Source organism: Ursus arctos, unplaced genomic scaffold (genome assembly GCF_023065955.2).
Source record: "Ursus arctos isolate Adak ecotype North America unplaced genomic scaffold, UrsArc2.0 scaffold_19, whole genome shotgun sequence".
Taxonomy (NCBI): domain Eukaryota; kingdom Metazoa; phylum Chordata; class Mammalia; order Carnivora; family Ursidae; genus Ursus; species Ursus arctos.
The window spans coordinates 46,140,351-46,155,679 of NW_026622863.1; the positions used below are offsets into that span (position 1 = coordinate 46,140,351).

General features: G+C 56.7%; 1 protein-coding gene across 2 annotated transcripts in view; it reads left to right on the plus strand.

Moving 5' to 3' along the window:
• The window catches only part of GRIK5 (glutamate ionotropic receptor kainate type subunit 5), a 48,870-nt gene that overhangs the window by 5,979 nt on the left and 27,562 nt on the right, over positions 1–15,329 (plus strand). For both annotated transcript variants that reach the window (XM_057314426.1, XM_026482189.4), the window contains exons 4-12: positions 1,353–1,450; positions 1,547–1,712; positions 3,626–3,804; positions 5,276–5,329; positions 5,431–5,592; positions 7,119–7,271; positions 7,660–7,764; positions 7,874–7,981; positions 13,969–14,172. In XM_057314426.1, the coding sequence (XP_057170409.1) occupies positions 1,353–1,450; positions 1,547–1,712; positions 3,626–3,804; positions 5,276–5,329; positions 5,431–5,592; positions 7,119–7,271; positions 7,660–7,764; positions 7,874–7,981; positions 13,969–14,172 (1,229 nt within the window). The remainder of the gene's footprint in view (positions 1–1,352; positions 1,451–1,546; positions 1,713–3,625; positions 3,805–5,275; positions 5,330–5,430; positions 5,593–7,118; positions 7,272–7,659; positions 7,765–7,873; positions 7,982–13,968; positions 14,173–15,329) is intronic.

Here is a 15,329-nt window from a genome sequence, read left to right on the forward strand (position 1 = left end):
GAGAAATAGGAAGTGAGCCTGGGCAGATGGGCAGATCAGTTCAAGGAGGCCTATGGTGACAGGCTGAAAGATGCTACCCCCGCCTCTCGGCAGAAGGGAGCCTTTGTGGGTTTAGGCCAGGGAGCTGGGCTTCTGGAAGGTGAATCTGGATGCTAGATTTGGGTGATCAGTGGAGGCTGTTGCATGCCTGAGTTGAGAGCCCTAAAGTAGGGCAGGGAGGGAGGGGGTCAAAGAGAAGGGGACAGATGTGAGAAAATTTGAGGACAAAAGAGACAGGACTTGGTAACTAATTTGCCTATTGAGAGGAGGATCGAAGGCAAGGATCGGTTCTAAGCACTGGGTCTGTGCAAATGGGGCCTTCACCAATGTGGAAGGCACAGAAGAATCACACTTAGAAGAAGGTAAGGCATTTAGTTATGATGCTCTTAGTTGGATGTCGCAGAGACCCCACTTGAGCTGCTTTAATGGAAAAAGAGAACTTATCAGCTCATGATACTAGAAGGCCTGGGGACTAATTTCAGGCATGGCTTGATTCAGGCACTCAAATGATGTCCCAGGAATCTCTGTGTCTTCATCTGTGGGCCCCGATCTCCTCTATGTTGGCTTCATTTTCACGAATACTCTCTCTAATATCCCAGCCCAACAGCTCAAAACTTACCTCTTACCAGGATAGCAAGCCTAGTCATAATTTCAGCAGAAACCTGGGGAAGGCTCTTGATGGCCTGGTTTGAGCCCATCCCATCTCTGTGCCAATCATTGTGGCCAGGACAGTGTGGTTCTGATGCTGGCTAGGGTGCCAGCCAATTCTGGGAAACCTATGGTTCCCTGAGGAGAAGTTAGGGTTTTGCCGTGAGAATGGGCACTGGGCAGACAAAAACAACAGCTTCTATCTCCCAGTGTTGAGATGCACACGTGTTTAAGGGGAAAGAAATCAGAAGAAAGACGAGCAAATGAATACAAGAGAGGAACAGTGTTTGGGATGTGGAATGGAGAGGGGCTGTCGGCTGTGGGTTTGGGGAGGAGGGGCTGTGGGACATACCCCAGGTTGTAGCATGGTTAGGAAAGAGGAGTGAGACAGAGGCTGGGGAAGCAGGCACTAGCTTTGCGGCCAGGAGGCCCCTGCTCTTTTCCTCTTTGTCCTTCCTTTGTTTCTCTCTTGGTCTCACCCACTCCTCTTGCCATTTCTCCCCATCTTTCTCTGTCTTGTCCAGTGCAGTGGGTGGGGTCGGGGATTGGGCCTCTGGGTTTGGGGTGGCCAAGGGGCAGCTCCAAGTGTCAGAGGCACTCCCAGCCCAGGTGGGGACTGAAAGAAGGGCCCCTGACTGCCATCTGTCTCTTCCCACCCCTGGCAGTGTGTCAGATCCTGCCCAAGGGGGTCGTGTCCGTCTTGGGGCCCTCCTCCAGCCCTGCGTCTGCCTCCACCGTGAGCCATATCTGTGGGGAGAAGGAGGTGAGCCGAGCGTGGGGCAGGGCAGGGGTGGGTCCCTGGGAGGCAAGGCTGGGGGCGTGGCAACAGGGTGGAAGCCAAGGCTCCTTCTCTGTCCAGATCCCCCACATCAAGGTGGGTCCCGAGGAGACACCCCGCCTGCAGTACCTGCGCTTCGCGTCCGTCAGCCTGTACCCCAGCAATGAGGACGTCAGCCTGGCAGTCTCCCGAATCCTCAAGTCCTTCAACTACCCCTCGGCCAGCCTCATCTGTGCCAAGGCCGAGTGTGAGGGAGAGCTGGATGTTTTGTTTTTATTCCCCCAAATTCCGCCCTGCCCAAGAGATCTAGTCTCCCACACAACACAAGCTCCCCTAGTCCCCCACAATCCTTCCCCCTCAGGAACCCAGACCCGCCCCACCTCCCTAAAGAGATCGTTTGGTCAACAGGTGGTGACTGGCACCTATGTACAAGGCCCCTGCTAGGCCTTGGTGGGTGTGTACCTGGTGGTCCCCGATGTCACTCCAGGGCCAGTGGGGGACACGGCAGCCCAGCAGTTGTGACGCGGAGTGATCCATGCTCTGTCAGTGACCATGTGGGGTGCTGTCGGAGCACAGAAGGGAATCCTAACCGGGTCTAGAAGGCTCAGAGCCCGTGCTGCCAGGAAAGGGACCTCAGAGCTGGACCTGAAGGTTGGGGAGGAGTTGGGGTCAGGGAGAGGGGGGTGTGTGGCAGGGCAGAGGCCAAGGGCCCAGGGGAGTGTGGCCCCTTTGAGAGGCTCAAGGAAGCTCCCAGCAAGCCCGGTGTCGGAGTGTGGGAACCATGAAGCAGGATGTGCAGGAAGCATGATCATGTAGGGCCTTGTGTCAGCCTGAAGACGATGGTGGCTCTGGAAGGTTCCCACACAGGGTGGGGCAGGGGACATGGCCGGGCGTGCGTCGCAGGAAGACCTCTGGCCGCAGAGAACAGACTGGAGAGGGCCACAGGGTGTGGCCGGGAGAACAGGGACAGGCAGGACCAGGCGATGCTGGTTAGGTTTCAGGTGGTGGCAGCGGGCTGGAGAGGGGCCAGGAGGGATTTGAGGAGAGTCATGAGGGAAAAGGGAGAGTGTGCCGGCACAGGTGGTGACTGGGTTCTGCCCGAGAAGGAGGGAGCAGTCACGGTCGAGGCATCTTCGAGACCATCAAGTGGTGATGTCCGGTAGGCTGGTGGGTTTATGGGTGTGCAGCCGGAGAGAGAGAGGGCCATGCTCAGTAACCTCCAGAAGAAATTCGTCTTTCTGAATGTATTTACTGAGCACCTGCCTCAGAGAAACAGACACTGTTCTTGGTACTGGGGGTAGAGCAGTGCATGCGTGAGCCAGGCCAGGGCCCACGCCCTTGTCAGGCTGGCTTTCTCATGGGAGGACCTAGGAAGTAGTACTGACAAACAGAAGAGGGTAATGGATTGGGGGTGCTGGAGGAAGGGGGTGCGATCCCAAGTGGAGTGGTGATTACCTCTTTGAGAGGGTGACATTTGGGTAAAGAGCTGAAGGTGGTGAGGGAGGGAGCTGTGTGGGGGTCTGGGAGAAGAGGGAGCTGCTACCACTGAGGCCACAGGACAGGAGCATGGCTGCGGTGTGCGTGAGGTGGTGAGGGCAGGGGGACGGTGAGGGAGTGGGCAAGGGGGAGTGGGGCCCAGAGGCTGTGAGGACTTGGGCCCCTACTCTGAATGAGCCAAAAGCCATGAGACTGTTTGGGCATGAGGAGGCACACCTCTGCTTTACGTGCTTATGGCTGCTGTGAAGGGGACAGATGTGGGGGCAGATGAGGGAAGGCAGTGGTTTAGGTCAGGGTGGTGGTGGGGGTGCGGCACCGTGGGCTCTGCTGTGTTCTGCAGGTGGGGCTTGGGTGTGTTGGGTGTGGGTGAGAGAGAGATCGGGGAGGCTAGGCTGCTGTCAGGGTTTGGGCCTGAGCGCCAGGCAGGCTGGTGGCGGCTTGGGCGACAGGAGTGGAATGTGGCTTGCATGAGCGAACTGTGAAATCCCTGTCACACGTCCCAGGGGGCAGAAGGGTGGTAGGAGACAGTTGCGTGGGGGTTGAGGGCCCAGTACCCCCAGGAGAGCCACCGTGCGGTGGGCAGGGCAGCCCTCATCCTCTCCCAGGCTCCCCTACACTGGGCACTCGCCTTGGACTCTGACCCGGGCCCTCCGGCTCCCCCAGGCCTGTTGCGGTTGGAGGAGCTGGTGCGTGGCTTCCTCATCTCCAAGGAGACGCTGTCAGTGAGGATGCTGGATGACAGCCGGGACCCCACGCCGCTGCTCAAGGAGATCCGCGATGACAAGGTGTCCACCATCATCATTGATGCCAATGCGTCCATCTCCCACCTCATCCTCCGTAAGGTGGGTTCCCCAGGCTCTGATTCCCTACAGTGTTGGGGCACAAACGTGGCGTGACAGAGCGAGTCATCCCGTGCCTGCGTGCCTTAGTGGTCCTGTGGGGCGTGGAGACCCGCTTCCTATGTGCAGATGATTGGCATGTGGTTTATCTCAGTTCGGCCACTTCCAGGTTGCACCCCTTGTCGGGCCCTGGAGAGTCCCCTCCCCTGACTGCGCAGTTGCTGCCTCGGTGGGTCGCTGCGCGGCTTTGCGGGTGAATGGTGGGGAAGCGCTTGGGACGTGTCCCAGCCCAGAGGAGACGCTGGTGCAGGGGGAGCTCCCTGTGATCTTCACTGAGTGCCTGTCCTGTCGCGTGGAGGCACTTGAATTTGGCTCCCACCCACCCTGAGGGGGGGTGTGATAATCATTTTGTGGCCGAAGCATCTGGGGTCCCGGGGCGGGGGTGGGAGGGATGGACTGGCTCAAGGGCACCCAGGCGGGCTATAGTGCCGGGACCTTCCCCCGCGGACCCGCCACGTGCCCTCCAGCGGTGACCCACATTCATTCATCATGCATTGCTTCCCGGCTCTTAATTCATCCTCATAATCTAATCTGTATTATTTATTTTTCTCAATTTTTTTTTTAAATTAAAACCATATGTCACTGCTGATCATAGCATACGGGAAGATGTGTGGACAGAATCCATAGGGCCCTTGAGGCAGGAAGACTTAGAGAAAGGATTTCGGGCTTGGGAGGGAGGCAGGCCTGGGCTCGTGTCCTGTGAGCCGAGTGACCGCTGGCCACTCTCCTTTCGAGCCTGTACTTCCCTGACCCTCACAATAACAGCTCCTGCCACTCCAGCAACGCAGGCTGGTGCCGTTTAGTGTTGTAATGACCGTAATGGGGACAGGGGTCTGTACCCCTGGCAGGGAGAGGGCTTCTCGTTTTGTTCTCCTAGAGGACTGTGAAGAAGGTGGCTCCACACATGAATTTTGAGATTCCAGATGAATTCCTGCAAAGTGCTTTTAAAGCTTGCGGGGTGGGGGAGGGTTATCTGGCCCATGACCAGGCTGAGCAGTACACGGTAGCAGCCCACGCGGTTTTGGGGCAGCTTGGGGAGAAGGTTAAGGTTCAGGGTACCCTCCCGGCCTGCCCTGTTTCTAAGGCGTCCCTTTGCCTGCCTGTCTCCAGAAGGCAGTCTTGTAAGTGCCCTAAAGAGGGATGAGGGCATTTGTGGGTGCCATTCTCTCCTCCACTGAGAGCTTCATCCCGCCTGCGGCATCCGTCCACGCGGCGTGACATCAGGGACCGAGGTCTCCCTCTGCCCCCATGCGTCTCCTCCCTGTCTCTGTCTCGGGGTGTCTCTTACTGCGTTTCCCACGGGTGTCTTCACTAGGCCTGTCTCTAAATCTCTCTTCCTCTCTCGGCGTCTCCTCGGCTCTGCCTGTGGGTCTCTGCCTCCCCCGCCACCTCCGTGCCACCCCATGTTCTCCAGGCCTCCGAGCTGGGAATGACCTCAGCATTTTACAAGTACATCCTCACCACCATGGTGCGTACCCCATCTAGCCCCTCTGGCCCCCACACCCCTCCCATGGTGTCTGCCCCACGTGGGGCCTGGCCCCAGGCCTCACCCCTTCTTCTCGGTCCCAGGACTTCCCCATCCTGCACCTGGACGGGATTGTGGAGGACACCTCCAATATCCTGGGCTTCTCCATGTTCAACACCTCGCATCCCTTCTACCCCGAGTTTGTGCGCAGCCTCAACATGTCCTGGAGGGAGAACTGCGAAGCCAGCACCTACCCGGGTCCTGCGGTGAGCACTCGTCCTCCTCCCGGGCACACAGACTCTTCTGGGAGCCCCTTTAGACCTTGAGCAGATGGTGCGCAGACCCCTCTGGCACCCCCACTCGCTTCCTGAGTACATGCTGTGAGGCCTCACGTGACACCTCCCATGCTGCCCCAGCCACACTGACCTCCTCCAGGTGCCTCTGTGGCCCCAGCACACGCCCACTCCAGGGCCTTTGCACTCGCTCCTCCCGCTGTGTCGCATATACTTCCCCAGAGAACTAGCGACTCACTCCCTCATTGCCAGGTCAGTGCTCTAATGTTCCCTCAATTATAAGACCTTCCTTGGCTCCCCATCTTAAAAAAGAGAAACTCCCCACTATTTAGCCCCCTTCCCCACTGAATTTTTCTCCATAGCACCCGTCCTTGCATATCTAATCACCATGGGAGTTGCTCTGTATTTTGCTTACGTACAGATCCGGGTAGATAGACTAAGTTCCATGACAGCAGAGGTTTTTTTCTGTGTTGCTCACCATTGTATCCCTAGTACCTAAATCAGCCTGGCTCAGGGCAGGGGTCCAACAATAGATGTGGAATAAATACAAACATACCAAAGACGCATACCCACGTGTATTTGTTCACAGACACATAGTCATAGGCCAAGACCCCAAGGCACTCTCCCTGCCCAGACCCACACGCAGACAGGGAGCCAGGCTGTCGGGCGTCACGGACCTGCCCAGGCAGAGTTGCATTCGTGTGCACCCCTGCCCCTGTCTCCACAACACGGCTATTCAGACCCTCACACCAACCCCGCAAAGACGCACCCTCACAAACACACATGCACATGCCCGGTGTCGTCAGCCACAACGCGGTGCCCGACGTGTATCACTCACCATGCACTGGGCAGTTTTGAGCTCGTGCGCGCATTATCTTGTTGGATCCCCACACTAGAACGTGGAGGCAGAGAATATAATTATCCCCATTTTACAGAGAAGGAAACTGAGGTGGAAATAGGAGAGCCAGGCCTCCAGCTCAGAGCTGCCTGCTGTCCAGGCCCAGGCTCACAACTGTGATGTTTGCCTGCCTCCTAGATGCCACACCCACCCTGTGTATAGACAGACAGGCGTGTGTGTCCAGCCTGCATACATGAGCGCCCCCCCCACAGCGGTCAGGCTGTGGCCCTCTTCCCGCACTTGCATCAGCCACGCAGATGCCGGGACACGCCCTCAGGCCCACAGACATCTCCCTGTGGAGGTGACCCAGCTGGCCGTCCAGGCAAACCCTCTCTGATGTGCCCTTTCCCAAACAGGCTTGTGGCCACATGACTTGGGGAGAGCTGCTCCCACAAAGGCGTGGGAAGCACACATTTTTCCCACCGCCATCTGATTCACCGAGAAAGACCCCCAGAGACCCGTCCTCACTGCCGGCCTGCTTGGTTCCCGTTCCTGAGACGGGCGTTGTCTGAGGGCTCGGGGATAGCACCACGGGGGCTTCGGGGTGCCCTGGCTAAGCTGCCTCTTCCCCCTCCTGCCCCACCTCTGCCCCCCACCCCAGCTGTCGGCGGCCCTGATGTTTGACGCCGTGCACGTGGTGGTGAGCGCCGTGCGGGAGCTGAACCGCAGCCAAGAGATAGGCGTGAAGCCGCTGGCCTGTACGTCGGCCAACATTTGGCCCCATGGGACCAGCCTCATGAACTACCTGCGCATGGTGAGCTGGGAGCGGGGCGGGCCGAGGGGGCAGGGCCGTCCGTCTCAGGCTGGGACACTCACTGTGTCCTCCCTGTGGCCCCTCTGCCCTCTCCCCTGCTACCAACCCCACCCCTCTCCTGCTTTCTCTGGGCCTCTTCCTCCTCCTTTCCATGGCCTCTCCCCTCCTGGCTTTCCTCCGCCCCTCCGCGCTGCCCCCTCCCTGCTTCTTCGTCCCATCTGCCTTCTTTTGCTGGCACGTTGTCTTTCTCTTTTAACTGTGGTCCTCCCTGGTCCCTCTCCCTCTCTTGTTTGTCTCTTCCTTCTCTGTCTCCTCCCCTCTGGGCCTCTCCCGCCTGTGCCTGTGGGCTCCTGCCACCCCTCCCTCTGCCCGCCTCCCACCCTGCTAGGTAGAGTATGACGGGCTGACCGGGCGGGTCGAGTTCAACAGCAAAGGGCAGAGGACCAACTACACCCTGCGCATCCTGGAGAAGTCCCGGCAGGGACACCGCGAGGTGAGCAGGCCCCGGGGAACCTCCAGAGTCCCGATGAGGTGGGGGCAGGCCCAGAGGCCTGAGGCGTCTTCAGGCCGGGCTCGTGCTGATGGCACCTTCTCTGCTCCAGATTGGGGTATGGTACTCTAACCGGACCCTGGCCATGAACGCCACCACCCTGGACATCAACCTGTCGCAGACGCTGGCCAACAAGACACTGGTGGTCACGACCATTCTGGTGAGTGGCCCTTGCGGGGGACAGGCAGTGGGTGGGGGGGCCTTTGCTGAGCAGTGCCCCAGCCCGGTCCTGGTGAGGGGCATGCCTCAGCTCACGCAGCACGCAGACCAGCAGGGAATGTGACCCGTGCACCTAGTAAATCCTGATTGTGGCCAAGGTGTCACCAGCCTCATTGCCACTGGAAGAGGGGAGGGCACAGGCTCTGCCAGCCGGCTGTTGCACAGTGCACATGGCAGTGACTGGCGTCACGGGGAGGTCCTGGGGCCACGCAAGCAGGACGCCGCCCCCGGTGCTGGTCCAGGGTAGGCCTCCGAAAGTCGCCATCACTAGAGTGGTCATTTTGCCACACTTGCCACCTGAGGGTGTTGACATGTGACAACTTCATGTCCACCCTGAAGTTGTGGAAAGCAGGGCTCTGAGAGGCGAGGCGTCTTGCCCTGGGTCGTACAGCGAGGACAGGGCAGAGCCAGGGCGGGAGTCACATCCCTGAGGCTCCAGAGCCTGAGCCGGAGCCGCTGTGCTCTGTACCCGCAGCCCTTTTGCACTTGAACTTGAGCCAGGGGCGTGGTCCTGGAGCCCCTGTGCGTGCTGCTCCCACGGCTGGCAGGTGGGAGACCAGGGGGTCTTCATGTGTCAGCGAATACTTACGGAGCACCCCCTTTTGCACCAGCCACTGTGCCGGGCCCTTTCCAGGCGCTGCTTTATAAACCTGTCAGCCGCTCCACGGGCTTGTCTTATTTTCCTCATTTCGAAGGTGAGGAAACAGGTGACAGGGCAAATCCCTGCTGGAGCCGAGGGACATGCTCGGAGCCTGTGCCCTCTCCCCCTCATCCGGCCGCCTCCCGCCGGGCACAACGGGCCACCAGGAGGTCAGGACGGGGGTGACACACAGGACCTGGTGAGCAGGAGGCGGCCCAGAGCAGCTGGGTCTGGAGGCCGGTGTGCCAGGCAGCCGTGCCCTGCAGAGCAGCCAGGTGCCGGGCGTGCTGGCATCCGCTGTCTGTGGGAGCCCCTCGGTGAGTGTGTGAGCTGTGCCGGCTCACAGCTGTGGATGCTGAGGATGGCCACGGGTGCCACAGGATGCCACGGCCCCCTCAGGCCTCGCGGCACAGAGCTGTTCTCTCAGTCTCCGGGGAACTCCCGATCTAATGTGGCCCTCGTGTCCCTCTGGAGAAGGGCCAGTGAGCCTGCTGTGGAGGGCCAGATGGCCTGCAGACGGGGAACCAGACGCTTCTAGCAGCCTCAACGAGGGGCCCCGAGGGCCAGGCCGGGCTGGCTGGGAGAAGTCACACCTCCGTGCCTGTGGCAGTGTGGTCAGACCCAGAAGCTTCTTGGGGCCCAAAGAGATGGGGTCCTCGGTGGGGGGGGGGGGCAGGGACAGAGGTCAGGGAGGGGATGTCAGGAGAGACGAGCCATGACCCTGGAGGCTTCATCTCCTCCTCACACCTGTCTCCTCTTTTCCCCAAGGCCCGTGAGCCATGTGGTTCTCTTCCTCACATTCATTGCTCTTTGGATGGATGGATGGATGGATTCATTCATTCATTCATTCATTCATTCCACAAATAGTTACTGAAGCTGCTATGCACCAGGCCTAACACAAATGCTGGATGCATGTGAATAATCACAGTGGTCTTGTGGGAGTAAGTGAACAGGGGGAGGTCCGAGATGGGGGAGGGGTGAGGCTGTCTCTGGGGTGGAGCTCACTGGTCTGGAGTCGAAAGGGTGACTGGGACCAAGACTGACAGAGGCCCCACAAGGAAGCTAAGGTGCAAAAGAAGGCCCACAGAGGCAAGGCTGTGTGGGGCCTTCCCTCAGCCTCCAGCCCCGCTCCTTCCTGCAGAGGTTTCCCAGAACACTCCTTGGTCCCCGTGATTGTCTTCATCAGGCCGGGACGTCTCATTCTTCTCTTTGGTGACTCTGGGGTTGGTCAGACCTCACTCTCCTCCTGACTTTGCCCACTACCACTTCAGCTGGTCTATACCTTCATCTGTAAAATGGGTCTCATAATCCCACCTTGAAGGGCTGTGGGGGGATCGCATGAGGTGAGAAAGCCACCTGGCTTCCCGGCATGAAAGGCATGTTCTCCTGAGCTTGCATCCTGGATAAACTAGCCCCCACCGTGGCTGCCGTCTTGGTGCTGGGCCAAGCCCTCTGCTCGTGTCATTCGGTCTGCCCTGCCGCCCTGAGCTTGGCACCCGCGTGGCCCCCAGACTGACCACATTGAGGTTCTCATTTGCATTTCCCTAACAGGGACGTCGACCACCTTTTTGAGTTTATTGGCCATTTGACACTCTTCTTTTGGGAAGTCCCCTGTTCAAGTCTTTTTTCTTTTAATTAAAAAAAAACTGGGACATATGACCTTTTTATCGATTTGTTTATTTATATACTCTGGATACAAGTCCTCACTGGGTATACATCTTGCAAAGACCTTGTGCTTTGTGGCTTGCTTCTGCACTCTCAATCTTTTGATGAAAAGATTTCTAATTTTGCTTAAGTCAATTTTATCCGTGATTTCCCCCCCCCTTTTTGATTAATGCTTTTAGAATTTAAGAATTCTTTGCCTACCCCAAGGACATGAAGATAGTCTTCTATTCATTTTCAAAAAACTTAATCGTTGTGCCTTTTACAGTGAGATGCACCATCCACTTGGAATTGATTTTGAGGTACAATGTGAGGTATGGGAGGGCAGGACACATTTATTTCACGTGTTTTTGTGTGTTTTTTTTTTTTTTAAGATTTTAAGTCATCTCTATACCCAGTGTGGGACCCAAACTCATGACCCCGAGATCAAGAGTCACATGCTCTTCCGACTGAGCCAGCCAGGCGCCCCTCCACCCCCTAAGCTCTCTCTTCTATTGTCCATTTGTCTGTCTTTGCTCTAATATCACGTTGTCTCAAATACCATAGCTTTAAATTAAGTATTAATACCTCATAGGGTCAATCCTCCAATTTCTTCTTTAGGATCGCTTGACCTTAGGATCTTCTTGACCATTCATGTTTCCATATACACTTAAAAATCCTACTTCAAAGTTTTAAAAATATTTTAATATTTAATATTAAAAATTTTAATTAAAAAAATTCATCACATTGGGGTAGACGCAAAAGAACCTACATAAAATAGAATTCAAAGGGCACATGGGGGTGAGGAGAGGAAGGCCAAGGCTCCTTCCGCTCCGGGCACCCGCTTTTTCCCTCAGAGGCCACATCCTTCCAGAAATTTCTATGCATATACAAGCACGTCCTCACTTTTTCCTTCACAAAGAGTAGCATATTGTACACGTTGTTCTGTAGCTTGGGTTTTTTTTTTTTTTTCCCTTTTTCCTCCTAATATATCCGATAGAACTTGTTATTTTAGGAGTTGCCTAGGAGTCTTTGATGACATCAATAATCTTTTTAACCTGTCCCAAATTAGGCAGCCTCAGTCTTTGTTCCTGCTCGGAGCTGCGCTGCCTTGATCGGCTGGGCGTACATGGCATGTGCGGATGCACGGCCGTTTGTGGGATGGGTTCTTAGAGTCAGACTTCGCACCAGCCCACTGTCTGTCTGCGGTGCTTCCACAGAAGATTCTCTGAACGAGTTGGAAAACCCCGGAGGAGAGGCTCCATCAGACCCTTGCTTCCGATGGTCTGGGGCTCTGTGTTGAGTCCTACATCATTATTCTCTGAGCTCGAGTTCTGGTCATGGGCCCCAGTCCCTGTCTCTGACTCTGCAAGCTCAGACCCCGATGCCGAGGCCTCGAATCGAAGCCCACAAGCCAAGTGCCTCAGCCTTGGATTTGGAGATCAGCTGGGCCTTGGTGGGAGGAGTATGCCCCTTCACAGTGCACGCAACCAGGTTTGGAGTCCCAGCTTTGACCCATCTCCCCTCCCCATTGCCCTGCTTCTGCGGCGTGGCCTCAGACGAGACCCTCGACCTCCCTGAGCTTCGGTTCCCTTCTCGGTATGTCGGGAGAGCTTGGGGGGAGAGCCTCCCAGCTCTAACGCCGGTGCCTGTCTGGAGAAGTCTTGATTTCTGATTATCCAGCTTTGACACCCGGCCTAGGTCCCCATCTGTCTGGCTTCTCCTGTGTCACTCTTGGATTCTGCCCACTTGAGTTCCATCGAGCACAGGGCTTCAGAGCAGAGCTTTGGAGTCAGCCCAGCTTGTCCATCTCAGCCACTTACAACTTCACTTCTTGGGACCTCGGTGTCCTCATCTCTGAAACAGGGGTAATAATACCGACCTCCCACGCTGACAGAATAGCTGTCACACAGCAAGCCTACAAGAAATGCTAGCTACTGATGCTATTATTAGCATCATTTCACATTCCTACTCCCCGTTCCACAGTTTGGGGCTTGGAAAGGCAGCCTGGTGGAGAGAGAGAAGCACTCGCTGACTTCCCTCCATCCCACTACCCCTCAGCTGTGGGGCTTGGTGTGGTCCACAAATCCAGAGCCTATACTGAGACTCGGCCTCACCGTACCTGTTGCTGGGGAACAAATCACCTCACTTGACTTCCGTGAGCCTCAGTTTCCACATGTGTAAAACGAGTCTGATAACGCCTCTGGTATAGGGTCACCGGCCAGGAGTTAAAGGGATCCGTTCGAGGGGGGGGGGGGTGCTGGCACTCAGCAGGTACTCAGTGTGCGGCCGCCATCCTGGATATTCCTGCCAGAGCCCTCCCCACCGTGTCCTAAGTCCTAACTTCCTTTGTTCCTCAGTCCGAAGTGACACTATGCGAACACCCGTTTAGACACTACCTCTGTCAAGATTAAGATTCCCTTTTCTCGACATCATCTTCATAATGCCTCGTCGTACTAGCCCGTGACACAGTTTGCTCTGCTTTTGTGCTCACTTGCTGCTTTGGGGGTCGGTAAGGTTTGCTCAGACAAAAGCATCAGGGTAGCAAACCTGTGTGGGGTCTGAGGTGTTTGCTTAGCCTGCAAAGCATTACCAGGACTGGTATTAGAATGTGAATTGTTGTTAACCTTTATCATCAGGACATTTTGCAAAACAGCCGAGGATTCCAGAATTCTTGACGTCGGGCCCTCTGGCATCTCAGGCCTGCTTCCCTCATAGTGGTGTCGGCTGGCGCTCAGTCCTGGTGGGGCAGACCCCGTGATCCCTTGCTAACCATCAACTCAGTTCAGTGGGTTGCTACTGCTCATGTGGAAAAGTGAAGTAGAGGGGCGCCTGGCTGGCTCCATCGGTAGGACATGTGACTCTTGATCTAGGGGTTGTGAGATCGAGCCCCGTGTTGGATGTAGAGATTACTTAAAAAATAAAATCTTAGGGACACCTGGGTGGCTCAGTCGTTAAGCGTCTGCCTTCGGCTCAGGGCGTGATCTCAGCGTTCTGGGATCGAGCCCCACATCAGGCTCCTCCCCTGGAAGCCTGCTTCTTCCTCTCCCACTCCCCCTGCTTGTGTTCCCTCTCTCGCTGGCTGTCTCTCTCTCTCAAATAAATAAATAAAATCTTAAAAAAAAAAAAATCTTAAAAAAAAAGTGAACCAGAGCAGGACTGAACGTAATCAGGGTCTGCTGCCTTTAGTCACTAGGGTAAGGACACTTTTGAGGAGCAAAGTCTATTTAAGTGGGCACGTAGGACTTGCGTTGCAAAGTAAGACATCTCTTACTGTGGTCACGGTCAGAAATTGGAAAGCCCCTGCTGCAATCCGGCACAATCTCCTTCCAGTGTGATTCTCTCTTAGCTTACTTGCCTCCCTGGTAGGCATTTTGAGTTTGAGACAATAGAGCATTGGGTTGGCTGGCGGAGATGAAAACCGCTCCCTGCGATGGGGGGGGGGGGGGGCGGGGAGCGGGGAGCGGTGGCATCCGGAGACCGCCGGCCTCCTCCCCACTCTGAGCACCTGTAGGCAAGGAGCGGATGCAGTGACTCTGTCCCACGTGGACGCGGATTCCTGGTCTGGCGGCACGGCCCTGGCTCCGGGCTCCCCAGGCAGCCCCTAGCTGTCCAGTGTCTGACCTCACCTCTCTGCTGCTTCCCAGGAGAACCCCTACGTCATGCGCCGGCCGAACTTCCAGGCCCTGTCTGGGAATGAGCGTTTCGAGGGCTTCTGCGTGGACATGCTGCGAGAGCTGGCCGAGCTCCTGCGCTTCCGCTACCGCCTGCGGCTGGTGGAGGATGGACTGTATGGGGCGCCCGAGCCCAACGGCTCCTGGACGGGCATGGTCGGCGAGCTCATCAACCGGGTACGGCTGGGCCGGGTCTGGGGAAGGGACCGTGGCCCAGGTGGGCGTGGGGAGGCAGGCAGGCAAGCAGCCAGTGGCGCTTCAACCAGCCTGGTGCATAACTACAGGTGCCCAACAACGGGGCGGGCGGATGACAGGCAATGCTTCACCTCCTGTGTCTTGCTTTAACACGTGCTCCCCTAGCATCCCCTTGGCTCAGCTGGTACTCAGGGATTTTTTGGGTGGATGAAAAAGACATGGAGTTAGAATTGGACAGTGACTGTAGAGGTGGAAAGAGACTTCCTCCAGGAGGCAAGGCTGGGCCGGGAGGACTGGGATGGCGCTCGCTTGTGCCCTGTGGCCAGCACCCACCAGGAGGGCCTGGCACATTGCAGACATCGAGGCTACCTGTTGGACTCACAAGTCCACTCACTCACAAGGTGTTTATTGAGCACCTACTGTGTGCCTTGCACCATGCTGGCATAGGATAGAGTGGTGAACACAGTGGACCTGGACCGTGCTCTCAAAAGGTTAGGGTGTCCTTAGGATGCTGGAAAGCAAATGACCACAAGACCACCCTCAGAGCTATGAGGAGGCACCCAGAGGAGGCTCCTCACCCAGCCGGTCCAGGGAGGACTTCCCAGGAGAATTGACCCCCAAATAGATTCGCAGAGGGTGTGAAGGAGTCAGCAAGGTGAAGGGGGTATGGGAGCAGGGGAATGTGTTCGGAGCAGAGGAAATGGCATTTATAGAAGGGGAGTCAGGGTGAGAGAGAGTGACGTACCCTGGAAGGGCCCTGAGTGTTGGTGGGATGTGGATGAAGGGGAGGAGGGAGAAAGGCAGAGGTGTGGGAGGTGAGAGTGGTGTGGAAAAAATATTTTGGAGTCAGACCAGTCTGGGTTTGAATGCTCAGGTGAGTTGTTTCTCTTTCCTTCACCTCTCTTTTTCCCTCCCTTGCATGGGGATAATGATGCCTCTCAGGTCTGTCCTGAGGGTTTCAGGGAACAGGGACGGTGCCACCCATGATGCTTGTCACAGGCAGGGGATCTCAATATGTAGTCCCTCTTTTTATTCCAGGCAGGAGAAACCATGTAGGCAAGGGCCCGGAGGCAGGGCCGTGCCATGGGAGACACACAGGCCCCAGCCAGCCAGGGCAGGTGTGCAGAGCAGGGACCTAT